This window comes from Pongo abelii, chromosome 8 (assembly GCF_028885655.2).
Source record: "Pongo abelii isolate AG06213 chromosome 8, NHGRI_mPonAbe1-v2.0_pri, whole genome shotgun sequence".
NCBI lineage: Eukaryota > Metazoa > Chordata > Mammalia > Primates > Hominidae > Pongo > Pongo abelii.
The window spans coordinates 99,625,358-99,649,665 of record NC_071993.2 but is presented as its reverse complement, the minus strand read 5'-3'; the positions used below and the strand labels follow the sequence as shown (position 1 = coordinate 99,649,665).

Sequence of the window (24,308 nt, the reverse complement as noted above, 5' to 3'; positions counted from 1 at the left end):
CGACTGAAATTACAAATAAACAAAATTTAAATTTAAATACAAAAAATACTAAAATTAGGACTGACAAGTGGGATATAACCATCGAAAGAGAAGAAATTATTATTATTTATTTTTTTTTTTTAAACGGAATCTCACTCTGTCACCCAGGCTGGAGTACAGTGGCACAATCTCAGCTCACTGCAACCTCTGACTCCCTGGTTCAAAGCGATTCTCCTGCCTCAGGCTCCTGAGTAGCTGGGATTACAGGCATGCGCCACCACGCCCAGCTAATTTTTGTATTTTTAGTAGAGACAGGGTTTCATCATGTTGGCCAGGCTGGTCTCGATCTCCTGGACTCCAGTGATCCTCCAGCCTCAGCCTCCCAAAGTGCTGGGATTACAGGCATGAGCCACTGCAACTGGCCTATGATTTTTTTTTTTTTTTTTTTTTTTTTGAGACAGGGGCTTGTTCTGTCTCGCCCAGGCAGGAGTGCAGGAATACAATCATAGCTCACTCCAGCCCCAACCTCCCACCTCAGCCTCCCAATGAGCTAAGACCACAAGTGTCCAGCTAATCTGGTTTTTATTTGTTGTAGATACTGGATCTCCCTATGTTGCCCAGGCTGGTCTCAAACTCCTGGACTCAAGCGATCCTCCCACCTCAGCCACTCAAAGTGCTGGGATTATAGGCATGAGTCACCATGCCGGGCCGAAATCTTATTTTTAGTAAGATTGCACAAGTCTACTCAAAGAAATTTGATAAACTTGAAGAAATGATAATTTTTCAAAAGAACACAATTTATTGACCCTCAAGAGAGAAAGTCTAAAACAGACCAATTATCACAGAAGAAACAGAGAAAAGAGTTAAAAGACTCCTCTACCAAAAGCACCAGATCCATTGATTTTCACAGGGGTAATTCTGAGAAACTTTTAAAAATAGATAACATCAGCTGGGCATGGTAGCTCACACCTGTAATCCTAGCACTTTGGGAGGCCGAGGTGGGTGGATCACGAGGTCAGCAGATCGAGACCATTCTGGCCAACATGGTGAAACCCCATCTCTACTAAAAATACAAAAATTAGCTATGCGTGGTGGCGCATGCCTGTAATCCCAGCTACTCAGGAGGCTGAGGCAGGAGAAACCTTTGAATCAGATAGTCAGAGGTTGCAGTGAGCCAAGATCGCATCACTGCACTCCAGCCTGGCGACAGAGCGAGACTCCATCTCAAAAAAAAAAAAAAAAAAAAAAAAAAAGATAAAACCAATTATATAACGCCAGAAACAGAAAAACTTCCAATTTTGTTTAATGAGTGTAACATTGATCCAAAGATCTGAAAAAGTCTGCACCAATGTGCAAAGTGCACCAAAGTGCAAACTACAAAGTAATCTCACTTATAAATATCAAAGCAAAAAATCTTTAAAAGCATACTAGCCAACAGAATTCAAAAACACATTGAAAGAGCAAATTGTCATGACCAAATGGGGTTTATTCTAAGAAGCAGGACTATTTCAATAATAGGAAATCCATTAATAAATTCAATCATACTGATGGAGCAAATAAGAAAAAATCCTATGACCATCTCCATAGATGCAGAAGAAACATCTGACAAAATTCAACAGCCTTTCTTGCTAATAAAAGCAGTATTGGTGAATAGTTCCTTAACATGATAAAATATAAATACCTCAGTTCAAAAGCCAGAGCTAGGCGACACATGGTGGCTCATGCCTATAAACCCAGCACTTTGGGAAGCTGAGGTGGGCGGATCAACTGAGGTCAGGAGTTCAAGACCAACCTGGCCAACATGGTGAAACCCTGTCTCTACTAAAAAAATACAAAAATTAGCCAGGCATGGTGGTGGGCACCTTTAATCCCAGCTACTTAGGAGGCCAAGGCAGGAGAAACACTTGAACCCAGGAGGCGGAGGTTGCAGTGAGCCGAGATCACACCACTGCACTCCAACCTAGACAACAGAGTGAGACTCTATCTCAAAAAAAAAAGAAAAAAAAAAAGCCCACAAGCCAGAGCTATCCTAATGAAGAAATACTAAAGGTTTCCCCCGCTAAAGTCAGGAAAAAAAGATGCCCCCTGTCTCAACCACTGTATTGCAATTATTGGATTGTTAAGTCAGACTAGAGAAAGCAATCTAAGGTTTAAGAAGTGAAAAGGAAGTAAAATTATTTCTAAATACAGACTGTATGATTACATAACTGAAAAACCCAACAGAATCAATGGTGAAAATTTATAAACAATAAGAAAACTTAATAAACAGTTTAAAAATTAGCATACAAAGATCACCAGCATTCATTTATATATGAGCAAAAACCAATTAAATGACAATGTAAGGCCCCTGTCTAGGCACAGTGGCTCACACCTACAATCCCAATACTTTGGGAGGCCAAGTAAGGAGTATCACTTGAGGTCAGGAGTTTGAGACCAGCCTGAGCAACATAGTGAGACCCTGCCTCTACAAGGAAAAATAAAAATTAGCCAGGTATGGTGGCATGTGCCTATAGTCCCAGCTACTCAGGAGGCTGAAATGAGAGGATCCCTTAAGCCCAGGAATTTGAGGTTACAGCTAGCGGTGATCATGCCACTGCACTCCAGCCTGGGCAACAGAGTGCGACCCTGTCTCTTTTTTTTTTTTTAAAACTAAGGGCCTGCCATGGTGGCTCATGCCTGTAATCCCAGCACTTTGGGAGGCAAAGGAGGGAGGATTACTTAAGCCCAGGAGTTTGACACCAGCTGGGCAACAGGGTAAGACCTCATCTCTACAAAAAATTTTTAAAATTAGCCAAGCACTAATTTCAATCATATTGATGGAGCAAAAAAGAATCGTATGATCATCTTCATAGATGCTGAAAAACATCTGACAAAATTCAACAAACTTTCTTGTTAAAAACACTAAATAAAGTGGGTATTGATGAATGTTTCCTTAACATGATAAAATATAAATCCCTCAGCACAAAAGCCAGAGCTATCCTAATGAGAAAATACTAAAGGTTTTAGTCCCAGGTACTCGGGAGGCTGAGGTGGGAGAATCGCTTGAACCCAGGAGGTTGAGGCTACAAGGTGAGTCATGATCGTGCCACTGGCCTCCAGCCTGGTCTCTAGCAAGAACCTGTCTCAAAAAAAAAAAAAAAAAAAAAGAGGGAGGAAGGGAGGAAAGAAGGGAGGAAAGAAGGGAGGGAGGAAGGGAGGGAGGAAGGGAGGGAGGAAGGGAGGAAGGAACGGAGGGAGGAAGGGAGGGAGGAAGGGAGGGAGGGCCCAATTAAAATAATGAGAAAAAACACCTACACATAATCTTAAGGAATTCTAAAATTTATTTATGGAAAAGTTTAACTCTCTTGAAAGACATAACATGTTCTTGGCTAGGAAGACTCAATATCATCAACATGCCTGTTCTCCCTAATTAATTTATAATTATAGCTCAATCCCAATCAAATACTTTGAGTGTTCTAGAACTAGAGAAATTTATTAAGTTCGTGTAGAGAAATAAGGAAGAGTCACCAGGAAATCCCTGAAAAAGATAAGCGATGAGATGCGGGTAGCCCTACCAGATATTAAAACAACAAAGCTTCCAAAATTAAAAGTGCTGCATAGCACGTGAATAGACATACAGACAATGAACAGAACCAAGAAACCCACATATAGTACCACTGCATATAAAAATTCAGTACATGATAATAGCACCATCTCAAATCAACATGAAAAAGACCTACATTTTAATAAGAGGTATTAGGATAGCTGGGTTGCCACGTGAAAAAAGATAAAACTAGAGCCATTCCTCATGCCACACCCCAGGAAAATGCAAACAGAATCAGATGCAACATTAAAAAACACCATACAAGTACCAAAAGAAAACATGGGTGGACTCCCCTATAACTCTGCAGTCTGGAAAACTTTCCTATGACTCAAAATTCACAAGCTAAAAAGGGGAAGACTGATAAATTTTATTTCATAAAAATAAAAAACTTTTGCACAGCAAAAAACAAACAAAAAAACAAAGGATAACTACAGTAAAAAGACAAATGAAAAAAATGTTTCTAATGGCAATTTTAAAAAACTGAAATGGACAAAAAAGATTACTGAATGGCCTATCTAGCATACTCTTTGGGGTTATCTGTGCCTTTCACTGTCTTTTGGCTATTTTACAACTTTATAAATTGTAGAAAGCTGATACTAATGCAAATGACTCTTGTCCACAAAAATGCAGATATATTTTTGTAAGTGGAATACAATTGATTACTGCCCTGTGGATACTGACCAGTTGTGTATCCATTTATATATCCACTTCAGCATTCCCAAATCCTATATTGTTTTTTGCCATTGCCTTTGAAACAGTTGTAACATCATACTGATTCCCTCTTAGTAAGTTAAATACAATCTTTGGCACATATTCATTTTACATTTGTGTGAGGGTCATGATTTTAACTTTTTGAAAATTATCTTTTAATAGTTTTGGAAGTTTCACCAAAATGCCCAGTGCATTCACCTGACAGAGCCAAGAAAACTGCTTCACCAGATAATTGCACCTCATGGGCTACTCAAGCTTGGGTATTATCTTTTCTTGGCTCCCAGAAGTAAAACCCAAGCAGCAATATATACTTAACTTTGCTGCCTGTTTCTCTGCGTCATCCCCACTTCTCCCATCCTCTACAAATTATATGCTCTGGTGTGGTTTCTAGTTACTATATGGCCAGTAAGTTATCACCCCTAAATGGCAGCAATGATTGAGAATTCAATTTTATGATCATTTACTTGGTGATCCTTATAGACGGATGATAAAAGAGACTTTGGTTTGTTAGTCTTTTTAACATATTTGTTTATTCTGAGCTCAAATCCAGTTAAGAATTTCATGTCCACCAAGAACAGGTCTTTGACATCTGGACCAATGAGTTTTTCTATCTCTGTGACTCTTATATCTCTTGACCTGTGAGTGAAGTTACAGAAACAAAGTTACAAAGCTCTGCATCTGTAATTCAGAAAGGCTTTCATCTCTTCATTATGTATGTGAAACAATTTATCTCTATTAATAATTTAAACTATAAAGTCTCTTGAATTAAAGAAACTCTGTTCTGACTGGCTTATTGATACAAATAAGTACTTATATAAATAGAATATTTGTAAAATTCCCCCAAAACAAGGAAATTGAACTTCTAATATGTTAAATGTGTTCGACTTAAGAAAAATTCTTATGGAAACTAACTCAAAAACATTTTTAAAACCCAAGGTCATCTAAATAAGATACAATTTTGGCAAACCTTGATAATTTCAGTTTTTAAAAGTAGCTATTTCTTGTCTCTGATTAATCATTTTATTCTGCTAAGATTTTTTTTCCTAAACACCTACAGGTTTACTGATCACATAAGCTAACATTACCCTACATAATATTTAAGATGATGAAAAGGTAAACTCGTGCTCAAATGAATTATTCTGATAAACTTTTAATTTAAACATGTACGAAAATAACTTCCAACATTTTTAGGTAACAAAACCTTGATATTAAGTTAATTAATAAATAATAATTGGATATCTAATTTTTAGTACAACAGAACCCAAGAAGACTGATTACTAAGCACAATTAAGTTTATATATTTGTTTCCTTATATGCTATATAAAGGCTATGGTTTTGGGACATGTTAATGAAAGTGTTCAGTTTTGCCACTTTAAGAAGGTATAAAAGGAATGTTTGTGGCTATAGGAGTTTATATTACGTGTGCTCATGAGTTTTCCAAGTGTGATAAAGTTCTTGTGTACAACAGTTCTCAATGTTTAATCCCAGTGTTTTCATGTGAAATATAAATTAGTTACTTGGATTAAAAATTTAAAATCATTACCAGCAGTTAAGATAATACTAGGAAAAATAGTAAGAGAGAAATACAATACAATTGTGTAGGTGCTTTTATTTTTCAAGAAAATTGAGTACACTTAACCCTTGAACAACACAGGTTTGAACTATGCAGATTCACTTATACACAATTTTCTTCTGCCTTTGCCACCCCTAAGACAGCAAGACCAACTCCTCCCGTCTCCTCCTCAGCCTACTCAACATGAAAATGATGAGGATGAAGACTTTCATGATGACCCACTTCCACTTAGTGGATATTAATATAGTTTCTCTTCCTTATGATTTTCTTAATAACAACATTTTCTTTTCTCTCGCTTACTTTATTGTAAGAATACAGTAGATAATAAACGTAACATAGAAAACATGTTTTGATTGTTAGGTTATCAGTAAGGCTTCCAGTCAACAGTAGGCCATTAGTAGTTAAGTTTTGGGAGTCAAAAGTGATACTCGGCCAGTCCAGCACTTTGGAAGGCCGAGGCAGGCAGATCACTTGAGGCCAGAAGTTCGAGACCAGCCCGGCCAACATGGCGAAACTCTGTCTCTACTAAAAAAAAAAAAAAAATACAAAAATTAGTTGGGTGTGGTGGCATATGCCTGTAATCCCAGCTATTCAGGAGGCTGAGGCAAGAGATCGCCTGAGCCCGGGAGGCATCTCCCTCTGTCGCCCAGGCTGGAGTGCAGTGGCTCACTGCAACCTCCACCTCATGAGGTTAAAGCTATCCTCCCACCTCAGCCTCCTAAGTAGCTGGGATTACAGGCACACACCACCACGCCTGGCTAATTTTTGTATTTTTTTAGTAGAGACGGGGTTTCACCACAGTGGCCAGGCTGGTCTCGAACTCCTGGCCTCAAGTGATTCACCCGCCTTGGCCTCCCAAAGTGCTGGAATTACAGGCGTTAAGCCACCGCGCCCAGCTGATACTCATATTTTTGACTGCATGAGGGGTCAGTGCCCCTAAATCCTGTGTTGTTCGAGGGTCATCTGTAGTTTCATCCTAAAGTAGTAGTTATCAAAATTTTTGTTCTCTTAAAACTGATTGAGAACTCCAAAAAGATTTTGTTTATGTGGATTATAACTATCAATATTTTTCAATTAAAAATTAAAACAGAATTTTTAAGAACATTTATTGACTGATTCATTTGAAAATAGCAATGATGAATGCAATGCATGTTAACATAAATAATTTCTGAATTAGTCAGGGTTCTCCAAAGGAACAAAACTAATAGGATATATAAAGATATATAAAAGATTTATTACAAGAATGGCCTCACACCATTATGAAAGCCAAGTTGTACCACAACATGCCGTCTGCAAGCTGGAGAACCAGGAAAGCCAGTGGTGTAATTCAGGCCAAGTCCAAAGCCCTGCAAACCAGGGGGGCTGCTGGTGTAAGCCCCACAGTCTGAAGGCCTGAGACCAGGTGTTCCGATGTCCATGGGCCAGAGAAGACAGATGTCTCAGCTCAAGAAGAGAGAAAGAATTCACCCTTCCATCACCTTTTTATTCCATTTGAGGCCTCAGTGGATTGAATGTCCACCCACATTGGCGATGGCAGACCTTCTTTACTCAGTCTACTGATTCAAATGCTAGTCTCTTCCAGAAACACCCTCACTGGAACACCCAGAAATAATGTTTCACCAGCTATCTGGGCAGCCCTTAACCTAGTTAAGTTGACACATAAAATTTCATCATCATAACCTTTTAGGATTATTTAAAAATAATTTTGACCTCACAGACCCCAAACAAAGAACCAGTGAGTGCTCTAGAGTCAAGTGTTTGTTTCAGAATATGAAGGAGCACAGTGAAGGACAAAACTTGGAAAATTAAGTATATCTGTCTTGGTTTATAATATCTGAGTCTGAAAACCAGTTATGAAATATGTTACAAACTTAGCAACATTTGCTTAATCTTGTTGGGCTTGTTTCCTTGGTGATTTGTTAATGCCTCTACCTACAATAAGAAAGGTTACTCTTTACCTTCTGTGTAATCTGCCTATATAACAGTGAGTCTGTTTGCCAGAATAATTTTCTGTGTTCCATAGGGACTTTATTATACTTCTTATTATTTAAGCAAACAAAAAAGGTTTCTTCTCACTTATGAAAGAGCTGAGGTTCTTCACAATCAAGTTATCTATGTTTATTTTTAAATGTTTCATTTTCATGTTAACTAAATAGATAACCAGCACCACCATGCCCAGCTAATTTTTTTTTTTTTTTTTTTTTTTTTTTGAGATGGAGTCTCGCTCTGTCGCCCAGGCTGGAGTGCAGTGGCGCAATCTAGGCTCACTGCATGCTCCGCCTCCCAGGTTCATGCCATTCTCCTGCCTCAGCCTCCCGAGTAGCTGGGATTACAGGTGCCCACCACCACACCCAGCTAATTTTTTTTTGTATTTTTAGTACAGACGGGGTTTCACCGTGTTAGCCAGGGTGGTCTCGATCTCCTGACCTTGTGATCTGCCTGCCTCAGCCTCCCAAAGTGCTGGGATTACAGGCGTGAGCCACCGCACCGGCCTTTTTTTAAAATTTTTTGTAGAGATGGGATCTCTCCATGTTGCCCAGGCTGGTCCCAACCTCCTGGGCTCAAGCAATCCTTCCTGCCTTGGCCTCCCAAAGTGCCGAAATTATAAGCATGAGCTACTGCACCCAGCCTCAAGACATCTTTTACACCTAAAATTATCTTTACGATTTCCCAGAGGAACCCTAGAACAGTTCAGTTATTTATTCTTTCAGCTTACAAAAAATGAAATGCAAGAAATATTAGGTTTGTTTGATGTACTACTCTAGCAAAAATTGCATGGGAAGAGTTATCAAATTAAAAGAGATGCTTAGCCTTCCTAGATTAAATGTCTATAGGTAAAAAATGTACTAACACAAACATTTCTGAAACTGTACTCTTTATGGGAAGTCCCTGGAGATTTGCCAATGCCCTTGCTATCGATATTGTGTTTTCATTGATCAAACTTTTAAAGTAGTAGTTATGTAATAAACCTGATAGGTAATTTTACTCTCTTCCATTCTGATATTATTGGTTACAGTGATTAATTAGCCATAGCTATTAAAGTCCATCATCTACAGATAGTTTTATTATACTCTGATGCTTGCCTAAAAGCTCTGCTATAGGCTGTTAAGTCGAGCTTGTATGTTCAACAACGAAGGGCAGTTTCAGAGACTTGTGCACTCCAAACTATTGACACTTCACAAAATAGACTCTAAAAGTTAAATACAGAATTACCATATGACCCAACAATTCCACTCTTAGGTAATTCCCCCAAACACTGAAAATAGGCATTCAACCAAAACTTGTACATGAATGTTCATAGCAGCATATTCTCAACCACCAAAAGGTAGAAACAAATGTTCATCAACTAATGAATGAATAAATAAAATGTGGAATATCTATATAATGAGAATTATTCAGCCATAAAAAGAATAGTACTTTTTTTCTTGAGACAGGGTTTTTCTTGGTATTGCCCACATAGCAGTCCATACGGACTGCTATAACTAAATACTGTAGACTGGGTAGCTTACAGACAACAGAAATTTCTTTCTCACAGCTCTGGAGGCTAGGAAGTACAAGATCACAGCAGATTCAGTGTCTAGTGAGTTCTGGTTCATAGATGGTACCTTGTAACTGCATCCTCACATGGTGGAAGGGGCAAGCTAGCTCTCAGGATCTCTCTCTCTCTCATAAGACTACTACCGGTCCTATTCATGAGTGATGTGCCCTCATGACCTAACTACCACCCGAACACCCTACCTAATCCTATCACATTGGTGATTTAGGTTTTAACATATGAATTATGGGGGGGACATGAAACTTCAGACATAACAAGTATTGATTCATGCTACAATATAGATGAGCATGCTAAAGTGGAAGAAGCCAGAAACACACAAAAACCACATATTATATTCTTCTATTACATGAAATATCCAAAACAGGTAAAATCATAGTACGGAAAGCAGAAAACTGGTTGCCAGGGGCTAGAAGAGAGAAAATGAAGAGTGACTATTTAATGTGTACAAGTTTTCTTTCTGTAATGATGAAAAATGTTTCAAAACTAGATAGAGACGATGGCTGCACAGCACTGTGAATGTACTAAATGTCACTGAAATACATTTTAAAATGGCTGTTTTTTACATTGATGTTACCTCTATTCAGGAAAAAATAAAACAAGAATAATATTTGAGGGGGATACACTTCTGGAATAAAAGTGTGAGGAAATCCACAAACCTGTTCCCTAGTGAAACAACCCTAACTAATTCCAGAAACCTGTTCCCTAATGAAACAACTCTAACTAATGAAAATTATTTTTTTAAAACACCATTTGAATTTCTGAAAATTGTCCTAAGAGCATACAGGAAAAGAAGAAACATTTATCCAAGAAAATCTACTACATACTTAGTAAGAACAGTAAGAGTTTGTGGCCCTTGACCCATGACCCACATCCACCTTTTCCCAACCACCAATTCAGGTGACAGATCTACCCAGTGGGAGTAGCTAAGAAGGCAGGGCTCTCTTTCCTGCCAGGGTTTCAGTCAAGAGCCAAAGAAAGGACAGGCATTCAGAATTTCTTACCCCTGCCCCAACTGTGTTGCAGAGGCTAAAAAAAAAGGTGAATATGGCAGAGAGAATAAGGGCTCCATTCTTCCACCCAGCCCTCCTTCATCTTCCCAGCCCCTGGAGGATGTAATAGAACAGAGGCTATACCACAGTAATAACAACCATGGATATTGGGGACCCAGCTGCCCTCACTTTGGCCTGCTCATACCAGAGAGGCTCCACACTGAGAGAGGCAAGCCAAGACCAGAGACTGCCATCTCACCCAGCACCATGCTCTTAAAGCAAGGATATCACTCCAAGAGAGGGAGGCCACTGTTTGTGCCCCCAGATCTAGAGCAGTGGCTCAAGGATTATAATCAGGGGGTGAGGTAGAAGGTAAGTACAAAGAGCTCCAAAGAATTCCCCAAAGAAACTGACCTTATGTAGAACAGAGTGTGGAGAAGCACAAACATAAGGGTGCTCTTGAAAACAATGAAGATTTTGGTATTAAGCAATTGAAAGGAGGTTGGTAGCTTCATGAGAGCAATAAGCTAAATTCTAAGTCATCAAGTTTACCCAAGAGAACCAGGAAAAGAAAAAGTGAAGAAGAGCCTTCCTGCAGTGAGAACAAACCTCAGAGACTGGCCTGGGAAAACCACCACTGCACTCAAACAGATATCTGTACACCCATGTTCACTGCAGCATTATTTACAATAGTCAAAAGGAGGACGCAACACAAATGTCCACTGATAAATGACAGATAAACAAAATGTAATATATACATACAATGGGCTTTCATTCTGCCCTAAAAAAGGAAGAAAAGTATGACATGTGCTACAATGTGGGTAAATCTTGAGGACATTATGCTTAGTGAAATAAACCCGTAACAGAAAAACATATAATTCCACTTATATTAGGTATCTAGAGTAATTATAGTCATAGAGATAGAAAGTAAAATGCTGGTTGCCAAGGGCTGGTGAAAACTGGGGAATGGGAGTTAGTGTTTAATGAGTAAGAGTTTCAGCTTGGGAAGATAAAAAAGTTGTGGAGAGCCAGGCGCAGTGGCTCACGCCTGTCATCCCAGCACTTTGGGAGGCCGAGGCGGGTGGATCACGAGGTCAGGAGTTCAAGCTCAGTCTGGCAACATGGTGAAACCCCGTCTCTACTAAAAATACAAAAATTAGCTGGGCATGGTGGTGCATGCCAGCTACTCGGGAGGCTGAGGCAGGAGAATTGCTTAAACCGGGACCGGGAGGTGGAGGCAGCAGTGAGCGAGATCACGCCACTGCACTCCAGCCTGGGCTATAGAACAAGACTCTGTCTCAAAAAAAGAAAAAAAAAAAAATTGTGGAGATAGATGATAATGTTGGCAGAACAATGTAAATTGTACTTAATGCCAAATAACTTTATAAGTAGAAATTATTAAAATGGTAAATCTTATGTTATATGAATTTTATCACAATTTAAAAATAAAATAAAAAGCCAAGATTGGGAAGATTAGGGGTTTTAATCCACTAAAAAGTCAAAATAAATACAAAACAGAAAAATGAAAACATTCTGTCACTTATTCCTTTTGACATTTTCAGCACGATGTGGCTGGATATTTTCTAGCTGCTGAAGTATATAGTAGTTCCCTTTACCTGGTGGTGCACTCATCTCCCACTGCTAAGGACTCGCAGTTGTACCTTGTCTACAGATGAGAAGCACTCCACACAACATTGATGCCTGGGAGGTTACATGCCTCCAACACACACACACGCATGTGCACACACACACAGAGAGAGAGAACAGCCTGCAGTGAAGGAAAGATTGTTGCAGGTTAAGGTAAAAACTCAGCCCCTCTACCTCAAGGTGAGATAATTCTGAGATGTCACATTCAAGCTCTAGAATTCCCCGAGATTAGGTTAAAGCTAGACTTCTGGGGAACCCACAGGTTTGCTGATCTCTGCCTATCCTATTTTCCTTACTCCTATGGTTTCATCTGAAAGTATTCCCTCAATAAATCACTTGCATATAAGGGATAATATGCCACTGCAAAGAGGACCAAATTTAACTGGATCAGACTGTGGAAAAACTTATGCCCCAGGACACTGTTGAAAATAATAATCACCTAGCAATTATTGGAATCTAACAGCTGAATGTGATGCCAACGAAGGCAGAAAGTTTAAGAGAGATCAGGAGAACAGAAAGTCAAAGAGAGCACTGCTAAAATCACTGTCACTCCAGGGTGACAGCATATATGCCAGGATTGCACTCTGAGGAGCAACATCAGAGACTTCCCACTGTGAGGGAAATACACTTGACTAGAATAGTCCAAACAAGCCATTAAACAAGCACACAAACAACAACATGCCCCATGAGTGTTATGGGGTGGAAGGAATCAGTATCGAGAGTTGCTACATTATCTAAATCGTCCAGTTTTCAACAATAATAACAAAAAAAAACTATGAGGCATATAAAGAAACAGAAGACTGTGACCAATAAACAGAAAAATAGGCAACAGTGGCCAGGCACTGTGGCTCATGCCTGTAATCCCAACACTTTGGGAGGCCGATGCAGGTGGATCACCTGAGGTCAGGAGTTCAAGACCAGCCTGACTAATATGGTGAAACCCCATCTCTACTAAAAATACAAAATTTAGCCGGGTGTGGTGGCGTGCGCCTGTAGTCCAGCTACTTGGGAGGCTGAGACAGGAGAATTGCTTGAACCTGGGCAGCGGAGGTTGCAGTGAGCCAAGATTGCGCCACTGCACTCCAGCCTGGGCGACAGAGCAAGATTCTGTCTCAAAAAAACGAAAGAAAGAAACAGGCAATAGAAACTGCTTGTGAGATGGCCCAGATGTTGGATGTAGCAGACTTCAAAGCAGCCATAATAACTATGTTCACAAAACTAAAAAGAAGAAGCAAAGGAAAGTATGATGACAATGTCTTATCAAATAGAGATGGATAAAGAAGTAGAAATTATTTTTTTAAAATAATTGGAAATTCCAGAGTTGAAAAGTCAGTAACATAAATGAAAAATTCATTGGATGTGAATTGGCAGTAAATTCAACAGTGGATGTGAATTGGCAGAAGGAAGAATCAGGGAATATACAAGATAGTCTGATTATGCAATCAGAGAACAAGAGAGAAAAAAGAGTAAGAGAGAAAAAAGAGTAAGAGAGAAAAAAGAACAAGAGAGAAAAAAGAATAAGGAAAATGAACAGAGTCTCAAATAAATGTGGACATCATTAAGCACACCAGCATACATGAGATGGGAGCACCAAAGTAGAGAAGAGAAAGGAACAGAATGACTATTTAAAGAAATAATTTAAAATTTCCAAAATTTGATGAAAAACATTAACCTACATATCTAAGAAGATCAACAAACTCCAAGTAAGATAAACATAAAGAGATCCATATCCAGGTACATCACAGTAAAATAATGAGAGACAAAGGGAAAATCCTGAAAACAAGAAACTGCTGATCACATAAGGGAATTCCAGTAAGATTAACAGCTGACTTCTCATCAGAAACAATGAAGCCCAGAGGCAGTGGAAAGACATATTCAAACTGCTGGGGGGGAAAAAACCAGTCAGCTAAAAATCTTACATATGGTAAAACTATCTTTCAAAAATGAAGATGACATAAAGACATGCCCAGATTTAAAAAAACAGACAAACAACAACAACAAAAAAAACAGGAAATAGTTTCAAGCAGACCAGCCTTACAAGAAATACAAAAGGAATTTCCTCACGATTAAGAGTGAACTCAGATGACCATTTGATCACACACAGACACACAGACCAGACACACACAGACACACACACACACACACACACACACACAAGAACACCAGTAAAGGTAACTATGTAATTATAAAATACAGTATAAATGCATACTTCTCATTTCTTATCTGATTTGTGGAAGCAGTTGCATAAACCTACATGTACATAATTGTATTGGTGGCATGCAACATATAGAATATATATAGAATATATGTAATACAATGGACAATCACAACACAAAGGATGTATGTGGGAGCAAAGCTGTTCTGGAGTAAGAAAATGACACAAGATGACAACTAAAAACCCAGCAACAAATGAAAAGAATCAGAAACAGTAAATAAGAAACTTAATATAACAAACTTTAAAAATACATATTGGTCTCTGTTCTTCTTTCTGCTTCTTTAAAAGACAAAAAATTATAAAAAGTAACAATTACAGTAATGTATTATTGTAATAGCACAAAAAAAGGGAAAGAAGGAATATAGCTATATAAGAGTAACATTTCTATACCTTACTGGAAATTAGAATAATTCTGAAGTAGATTCTGAGAGCAACCACTAAGAAATAACTTTTTTCTAAATTCCAAAAAAATCACTAATTAAAATATTACACCAGAAAATATTTGCTTAATGCAAAAGCAGCAGTAAAAAAGGAATAGAAGAGCAAAAAAAAAAAAAAAAAAAAAAAGAAAGAAATGAGACATAGAACACACAAGAAAAACAGCAGATGTGAATCCAACTATATAAATAATAACATTAAATATGAATAAACAATCAAAAGGCATAGGTTATCAAACTGGATAAAAATAAGATCCAATGATGTGCTGTCTACAAGAAATACACTTTAGATTTAATGACAAACATAGGTTAAAAGTACACAGATAGAAAAACACATATCATGAAAAGAGCAACCATAAGAAAGCTGCAGCAGCTATACTAATATCTGACATAACAGACTTTAAAACAAGTCTAGAAATAAAGGATATTTTATGATGGCAAATGGTCAATCAATAAGGAATATATAAAGTATAAACATATATGCATCTAACAACAGAGCCTGAAAAGACATAAAAACTACTCATCATTCAATAATGGATAGAACAACTAAGCAAAAGACCAAAAGGGAATAGGAGACGTGAACAATACTCTAAGCTAATTAGACCTAACAGACCTCTATAGAATACTCCCTCCAACAACAGTAGGATACACAGTCTTCTCAAGGGAACATGGAACATTCTCCAGTACAGACTATGTTAGGCAATAAAATAAGCCTCAATAAACTTAAAATAAACTGAAATCATACAAATTATTATCTCTGACTGCAATGGGATTAAATTAGAAATTAATAACAGAAGGACATTTTAGAAATTCACAAATATGTTGAAATTAAGCACACTTCTAAATAACCAGTGAGTCAAAGAGGAAATAATAAGGAAAATTAAAGATATTTTTAAAGGAAGGTAAAGAAAACACACAATGCCAAAAAGTTTTAGATGAAGCTAATGCTGTTCTTAGAGAAAAATTTATAGCTGTAAAAACCAATATTAAAAAATAAGAAAGATCTCAAATTAATAACCCAAACTTCCATCGTAAGGTTGGGTTCCATCATAATAAAAAAGAGAGCAACCTAACCCAAAACAAGCAGAAGAAAGAAAGTAATAAAGATTAGATCAGATGTAAATGTAACAGAAAAACAATAGAGAGGCCAGGTGCAGTGGCTCACACCTGTAATCCCAGAAATTTTCGAGGCAAAGGCAGGCAGATCACCTGAGGTCAGGAGTTCAAGACCAGCCTGGCCAACATGGCAAACCCCGTCTCTACTAAAAATATAAAAATTAGCCAGGCATGGTGGCATGGTGCCTGTAATCCCAGCTACTCGAGAGGCTGAAACAGGAGAATCGCTTGAACCCAGGAGGCGGAGGTTGCAGTGAGCCAAGATCGCACTACTGCACTCCAGCCTGGGCAACAGAGCAAGACTTCATCTCAAAAAACAAGAAAAAACAAAAACAATCGAGAAAAAAAATCAATAAAACAGAGAGTTGGTTCTTTGAAAAGATCAACAAAATTGACAAACCTTTATCTAGAATGACCAAGAAAAAAACAAAGACTCAAATTACTAAATTCAAGAACAAAAGAGAGAACGTTACAGAAATAAAAATAAGAAAAAGTTTTGAACAATTATATGTCAACAACTAAAATAATCAAAATGAAACACAACAAATTCCTAGAAAGACACAAACTATCAAAACTAACTCAAGAAAAATAGAAAATCTGAGTATACCTTTAACAAGTAATGAAACGGAAATCAGTAATCAAAAACTTCCCAACAAAGAAAATACACATCGCTTAACTGGAAAATTCTACCATATATTTAAAGAATTAACATTAATCATTCACAAACCCTTCCAAATGTAGAAGAGAAGGGAACATTTCCTAACTCAGTCTATGAGGCCAGCATTACCCTGATACCAAAGCCAGATAAAGACATCACCAAAAAAAGAAAATTACAGAGCTGGGCATGGTGGAACATGCCTGTAGTTTCAGATACTCAGGAGACTGAGGTGGGAGAACTGCATGAGCTCCGGAGTTCAAGACCAGCCTGGGCAATGTAGCAAGATCCTGTCTCAAACATAAATTTAAAAAAAAAATTTTTCATGCCAGGCACAGTGGCTCATGCTATAATTCCAGCTACTCGGGAGGCTAAGGTAGGAGGACTGCTTGAGGCCAGAAGTACAAGATCAGTCTAGGCAACACAGTGAGATTTTGTCTCTAAAAAAATTACAGAAATCCCTCATGAATATAGATGTAGAAATTCTCAATAAAATACTAGCAAACCAAATCCAATAGTATATTAAGAGGATTATACACTATGGCCAAATGAGATTTATCCTAGGAACACAAGGGTAATTAAACATGAGGAAATCAATCAATGTAATGTACCACATGAATAGAATAAAGGGGGAAAAAACCCAAATACTCATCTCAATTGAGAGAACACCAACTTATTCTATGAGGTATCATTCTCATATCAAAGACATCACACACACACACAAAAAAACAGATCAAAATATCTTATGAATACACATGCAAAAATCCTCAACAAAATACTAGCAAACAGAATCCAACAACATATAAAAATGATTATACATTATACACTATGATCAAGTGGGATTTATCCCATGAATACAAAGTTGGTTTACATCTGATAATGTAATATACTGTATCAAAAGAATAAGGGACAAAACCACATGATCACCTCAATAGATACAGAAAAAAGCATCTGATAAAATTCAACACCCCTTCATAATAAAAACTAAGAGAACTCCTCAACCTGATAAACAGCATTTATGGAATTCCCACAGCAGTGTATGAGAGTGCCAGTTCTTCTACATCCTTACCAATACATGGTATAGTCAGTCTTTTTTTTTTTTTTTTTTTTTTTTTGAGATGGAGTCTCACTCTGTCGCCCAGGCTGGAGTGCAGTGGCACAATCTCGGCTCATGCATCCTCCGCCTCCCAGGTTCAAGTGATTCGCCTGCCTCAGCCTCCCGAGTAGCTGGGACTACAGGCGTGTGCTACCAAGCCCAGCTAATTTTTGTATTTTAGTAGAGACGGGGTTTCACCACATTGGCCAGGATGGTTTCAATCTCTTGACCTTGTGATCCACCCGCCCTTAGCCTCCCAAAGTACTGGGATTACAGGCGTGAGCCACCACACCCAGCCTCATTTTTTGAGTTGTTTTATTATTATTCAGTCTCAAACACTTCCTTTATACATTCTAGACACGATTTATTTATTGGATATGCAATTTGCCAATATCTTCTCCCAATCTGTGGCTCACCTTTTCTTTCTTTCTTTCTTTTTTTTTTTTTTTGAGACAGGGACTCACTCTGTTGCCCAGACCAGAGTGCAGAGGCATGATCACAGCTCACTGCAACCTCAATAGCTTCTTCAAAGACTAGATATTCTCAATTCTGGTCCAATAAATAAAGTCTAATTTATCAATTTTCTCTTATGTATTATACTTTTGCAAACAGTATCTAAGACATCTTGGCCTATCCTAAAGTCACAAAGATTTCCTTCTATGTTTTCTAGGAGTCTTACAGTTTTGCATTTTACATTTAGGTCTTGGGTTCATTTTGAGTAAATTTCTAAATATAGTGCAAAGCATGGATCAAAGTTCATTATTTTGTGTAAGGATATCCAATTTTTCCACCACCATTACTAAAAAAGACTATCTCTTTCTACTGAATTGCCTTTTCATCTTTGTTGAAAATCAATTGACTGTGTTAATCTATTTATGTGGTTTCTATTAAGTTTCACTGATCTATTTGTTTATCTTGATGCTAGTACCACAGTCTTAATTTCTGTAGCTTTACAGTAAATCTTAAAATCAGGTCTATGGGTCCTCCAATTCTGTTCATCTTTTACCAAGTTAGTTTGGCTAATCTAGGTCCTTTACATTTCTATATGAAATTTAGAATCAGCTTGTCAATTTCTATAAATTTTCATTCTGCTGGGATTTATTCGGATTATCTTGAATATCTAGACTAAGTTGGAGAAAACTGACATCTTAACAATACTGTCTTCCAATCCATGAAAACAGCATGTGTCCACTTACTTAGTTTACTATCAGCAATGTTAATTTAATTTATATCAGCAATGTTTTGTATTTTTCACATAGAAGTCTTCCACATCTTTAGTCAGATTTATCCCTGAGTAGTTCATATTTTTGATACCATCAAATTTTAAATTTCAATTTCTGATTGTTGCTAGTATAGAGAAACACAATTGGCTTTTGCATATCAACCTGATTCCTACAACCTTGCTAAACTCACTTATCAGTTCTAGTAACTTTTCTGTACATTCCACAGGATTTTCTATATAGATGATCACATAGTGTGCAAATAAAGACGGTTTTCCAAACTAGATGCTTTTTTTTAAATGGTCTTATTATACCGGCCTTATATTCAACATTCTAGTACAGCGTTGAACAGAAGTGGTGAGAATGAATACCCTTACCTCATTCCTGATTTTAGAGGAAAAGCATTCAGACTCTTACCACTAAGCACAATTTAGCTCTGGATTTTCATAAATGCCCTGTTTTAAGCTGAGGAATTTCCATTACTAGTTTCTGAGGGTTTTTAAAATCAGGAATTAATATTCGATTTTGTCCATGCTTTCTCCACATATATGATCATACAACTTTTCTTTGTTTAATATGGTGAACAATGTTACATTGATTTTTCAAATGTTAAGCCAGCATCTTTCTTGAAATAAACCTCACTTGATCATGATGTATTATTCTTCATACATATATATACACACACATATATATACATATATAGAATATACTTTTTATATAGATGTATTTTATACTTTTAAATCCACATATATGGATTTAATTCTCTAAAATTTTGTAAAATCTGTGTGTATGAGGAATACTGATTTAGTTTCCTTTTCTAGTTATGTCTTTCTTTCTTTAGTTTTGGTATCAGGTTAATGTTGACCTCAAAATGAGCTAGGAAATATTCCCTCCTCTTCAATTTTTCATAAAAGTCTTTGTAGAATTGGCATTAATTCTTCCTTAAAGATTGCAAAATCCACCAGTAAAACCATCTGGGCCCAGAGTTTCCTTTTGGGGAAGGCTTGTAACAGCAAAATTCCCTCTCTTTAATTGATACAGGGCTATTCAGCTATTTCTTCTTAAGTGAACTTTGATAATACTTTGTATCTTTCAACTAATTTGCCCATTTCTGCTAAGTTGCCAAATGTATGAGCATGAAGTTGTTCATAATACATATACATTTTTTGAGATGGGGGTCTCACTCTGTTGCCTAGGCTGGAGTGCAGTGGCACAATCTCAGCTCTCTACAGCCTCAACGACCCAGACTCTGAGCAATTCTCCCATGTTAGCCTCCCGAGTAGCTGGGACCACAGGCACACACCACCACACTTAGCTAATTTTTGTATTTGTAGAGACAAGGTCTCATTATGTTACCCAGGCTGGTCTTGTATGCCTGAGCTCAAGCAATTCTCCTGCTTCAGCCTCCCAAAGTGCTGGGATTACAGGCACGAGCCACTGCACTCAGCCTATTCATAATATTTCTTAACCTTTTTTTAATGTCTGTAGAATCTATAGTCATGTAACCTCTCTCACTCCCGTTTTTTTGTTTGTTTGGTTAGTTGGTTGGTTTTGTTTTTGTTTGTTTGTTTTTGTTTTTTTAAGATGGAGTCTCGCTCTGTCGCCCAGGCTAGAGTGCAGTGGCATAATCTCAGCTCACTGCAACCTCCACCTCCCGGGTTCAAGCGATTCTCCTGCCTCAGCCTCCTGAGTAGCTGGGATTACAAGCATGCGCTACCACACCCAGCTAATTTTTTTTTGTATTTTTAGTAGAGACGGGGTTTCACCATGTTGGCCAGGCTGGTCTCGAACTCCTGACCTCAAGTGATCTGCCTGCCTCGGCCTCCCAAAGTGCTAGGATTACAGGCGTGAGCCACCGCACCTGGCCCTGTTATTTTTAATTTGTATCATCTCCTTTTCTACCCCTAAAGGTTTATCAATTTTACAGTCTCCTCAAAGAACCAGTTTTGAGTTTCACTGACTTTCTGTATTTCTGTCTCACTGAATACCACTCTGATCTTTACCATCTCCTTTCTTCCACTCTTCTGAATTTCATTTGCTCCTCTTTTCCTAGTTTCTTAGGCTAGAAGCTGAAGCCATTCTTTTCTAGTAGAGGTGTTTGGTGCCATAAACTTCTATTTCTTTAGCTGCATTCACAAATGATATGCTGTGTTTTCATTTTACTCAGTTTAAAATACTTTCTAATTTCTCTTTTTTGTGTGTTAGTCAATGACCAAATATTTGGGAATTTTCCAAATAGTTTTTGTTTTTTTGGTTTTTTTTAACTATTGATTTCTAATATACTTCTGTTGTGGTCAAAGAACCATGTTATATTTCAGGGCCTGCGGAAAGTTTATCACGTGCTTCTCAGGAAAAGATCAGGCTGAAAAATCCTTGCCGCTGAGAAAAAACAATATAAATAAAATGATAAGTCTACAGGCCGGCTAAAAGATAATTAGGAAATAACAACAAAAATTAATCTTAATAGTAAAATATTTATGAATAAATTGATGTCTTGGATTTCCTTCAAAATAATCCAAGATGATGGGGAGTAGATAAGGGAAAGATCAAACAAGACTGGCCAGGGAATTGAATTGAAGCTAGATGACAGTTCATGGTGGTTCATTACACTATTTTACTTTTTTAAACATTTAAAATTTTTCCATAATAAATGGTTTTTAAAAATGCAATATTAACACTTCACTTCGTGAAACCTGAAAAAAAAAAGGGAAAAAATAGTAGTAGTTTAACAATGTCCAAGAGAAAACACGGCTAGCAGTACCCTCTATATATGTGCAAAAAGCCTCTGCTTATAAATGAGACACAAATATACATATATATGGGATAAGTATGAGTCACCAGGGTTTGCTAAAGAAAAGAGAGTGGGTTCAAACAAAATGAGCCAGTTGAAACAACTGCCCAGCAAAAGAGAACAGAATAACACTATGAATATACATATTCTGTTCCTGAGTGTCCCAAAAATCTCTCAATATATTTCAAAATTTTCTTCTAAGTTAATTTCATCTTCTTTTCAAGGACACTACCTAGCACATTTTCCTAAGATGAAGCACCTCCTTCATAACCAGTACTATTTTCACAAATAAACTACTCTAGTAACTTTATCACACACTGCACTCTCAGTTTCAAGATGCAGTGATGAAAACAAAGCTTCCTTTTAATTTTACTTCTTTCATTACCAAGTATACAGTTTATTAAAAGAAATAATAATGTTGGAAAATTAAGGAAATGCACTAATTATGCATTATCATAGCAGAAACTTTATGTGACAAAAATTTATAACATGCCTACCACATGCTTGGTGTTAGGGATACAGTAGTGAACAAATAGGCAAGGTCCCTAATGTTCTGAGTTTCCTGGGCATCTGAATACTCTCCCCTCCCCATTCTACAAATAAGGAAACCGAGATCCAGAGAGGTTAAATAATTTTTTTCCACGACTGCACATTTCATCAGTGGCAGAATTAGGGCAAAACAAGAACCCAGGCCTCCTGACTCTTAAGGGCAAGGTGTATTTACATAACTTGAACTGGCTTCAATTTACACTATATTCACAGGTCCACAAACTGTACAGCGCTCTATTCTAGGAAGTGTATTCTGAAGAATACTAATCATAAAGCATAATCAGTGTCAAGTTCCCTAAGTGAATAATCACTTCATTTATCATTATTATCACTCCAAAAGATGAAACCTTATATGTAAAAGGAACTTATTCTTGAAGACAGCGCCTAACCTAACCCATGGCTCATTACGGTGCCTGGCTAATAATATTCTATTGGAACAGCAGGTATTCAGTTTGGCATGGAATATGCATTACCTAGTACTATTCTTAAAATGAATGGGGAGGAACTCAATTTAAACGGAAAAAATAATGCAATTTTAATGAAATGTTTGTAAATAAGTAAAATCTGTTCTGCCTCCAAAGCTTAGATCCCGGGAGCGCAGGGTCACCCTAGCGTGTTCCCAAGCAGCAAGCAGCTCCTCCTCTCCAGCCCACGCTCTCTTCTCGCCCACTCCGGCCGCGCGGGGGAGTAGGGGGAAAGGGGGCCGGCGTCTCCCGCTCAATTTCAATTCTCCCACGCCCGCGGCAGCCCGGCGCGCCAGGCTTTCCACCCGCGCGCGACCTGGCACCTCCGTCACGCCGGGTGCCGGCTGTCGACCCTAACCTGGCATGCCCGCGGCCGAGGAGCCCTCAGCCCCATCACGAGTGAGACGGGGGCAGGCCCCAGGAGTTTCCTCGGGCCCGGGGGCCGCAGCCAGGAGGAGAACGCCGCAGCCAGAAGGAGAACGCGGGGCCGCACCGCGTCGCCCGGGATTAGAGACGCTGCAGCAGCCACACCCACCGACTGCGGGGTGACAGCTCCAGCGGTGGAGGCAGGCCGCGCCGACAGGTGCAGCCGCCTTCTCGGTCCCGCCCGGGTACCGGCTCGAGTTCGGCCACCCGCGAGCGCCCCCGCCCGCCCCCGCGCGCACCACCTGTCGGGGAGTTTCGCGCGCGGCCGGCGGCGGACGCCCCGCCCGGCTCGTAAGGAGCGGCCGGCGCGGGGCGGGGGGCCGAAGTCCCGGTGGGATGAGATCTTTACCGGAGGGTGGGCCCCACACAGGCGGTGTCGGTGCTCTCGATCTCCTGCAAGATCCGCTCGTGCTCGGGGACGGTGCCCAGACTCTCGCTGTTCTCCGCCATTTTGGCTGGAAGCTGAGGAGCCAGCGAGGCGCGGCGCCGCGGGAACGACGGGGGCGAGCGCCAGTTGGCACGAGCGCGGAGGGGCGGGGCGGGGGCGGGGCGCGCAGGCCGGCGGCGCGGGGGCGCGCGGAACGCTGGGCAGAAGGCGCGCGATCCGGCTCCCGCCCCCGCACCTGCAGGAGTGAGCGGGGGCTGTGAGAGGGGGCTGTGAGCGGGGACTGTGCGCGGGGGCTGCGGGCGGCGGCTGCGGGCGGCGGCCGGGTACCCAGCTGGCCTCCTGCCCTCTCTCGCGACTAGTCCCTCCTGGGCGTCTTGTGCCCGGCCTTTGGGCTTTAACATATATTCTTGTCTTCTGTGTGTGCCACACCCTGTGCCACACGCGGGGGATACCGTAGTAATCAGCAAGGTGGACACTCAGATCATCACCCTGAATCTGTAATAAGAGCCACGGGGACATTTAACAAGGGCCTGATGTACTCTGGGTCGTGGGGAGTCAGAGAAAGGAAAACATGCACTCACGAAAAGCAAAATTGCATGTGATAGTAAGATTTATTTTAGGAACGAATAAAGATCCCAGTTGACCGTGAAGACCGCTCCAGGTGGATTCATGTCCCCGCCTGCAAGAAGTCCACAGCGGCCAGTCAACTTGGGAATAAATTATAAGCGACAGAAAAATTAAATGACGAGAAGTTAAGACACTTGATGGCAAAGATACCAAAAAAAAAAAAGGCCCAGGGCGATGTGTAATTCATACCAAAGTCCCTGAACTCAGGTGCCCCCAGGTCAGAGTAGCTGGGTTGAGAAGGGGTGAGAGCTCTTGAAAGGGGGTTAGCAGCAGGGAGGTGGGAGAG

The 24,308-nt window shown here is 39.3% G+C and overlaps 1 protein-coding gene across 5 annotated transcripts in view; it reads right to left on the bottom strand.

Annotated features, from left to right (window-relative positions):
* The window catches only part of EXOC6 (exocyst complex component 6), a 207,717-nt gene extending 183,939 nt beyond the window's left edge, over positions 1 to 23,778 (bottom strand). For 2 of the 5 annotated variants that reach the window (XM_054522648.2, XM_054522651.2), the window contains exon 1: positions 23,357 to 23,514. In XM_054522648.2, coding sequence (XP_054378623.2) covers positions 23,357 to 23,457 — 101 coding nt within the window. In that variant the 5' untranslated portion in view covers positions 23,458 to 23,514. Of the gene's footprint in view, positions 1 to 23,356 lie in introns of all 5 variants that reach the window. The other 3 variants (XM_024253940.3, XM_054522647.2, XM_054522650.2) reach the window with 3 other exon arrangements.
* Between the last annotated feature and the right edge of the window lie 530 nt (positions 23,779 to 24,308).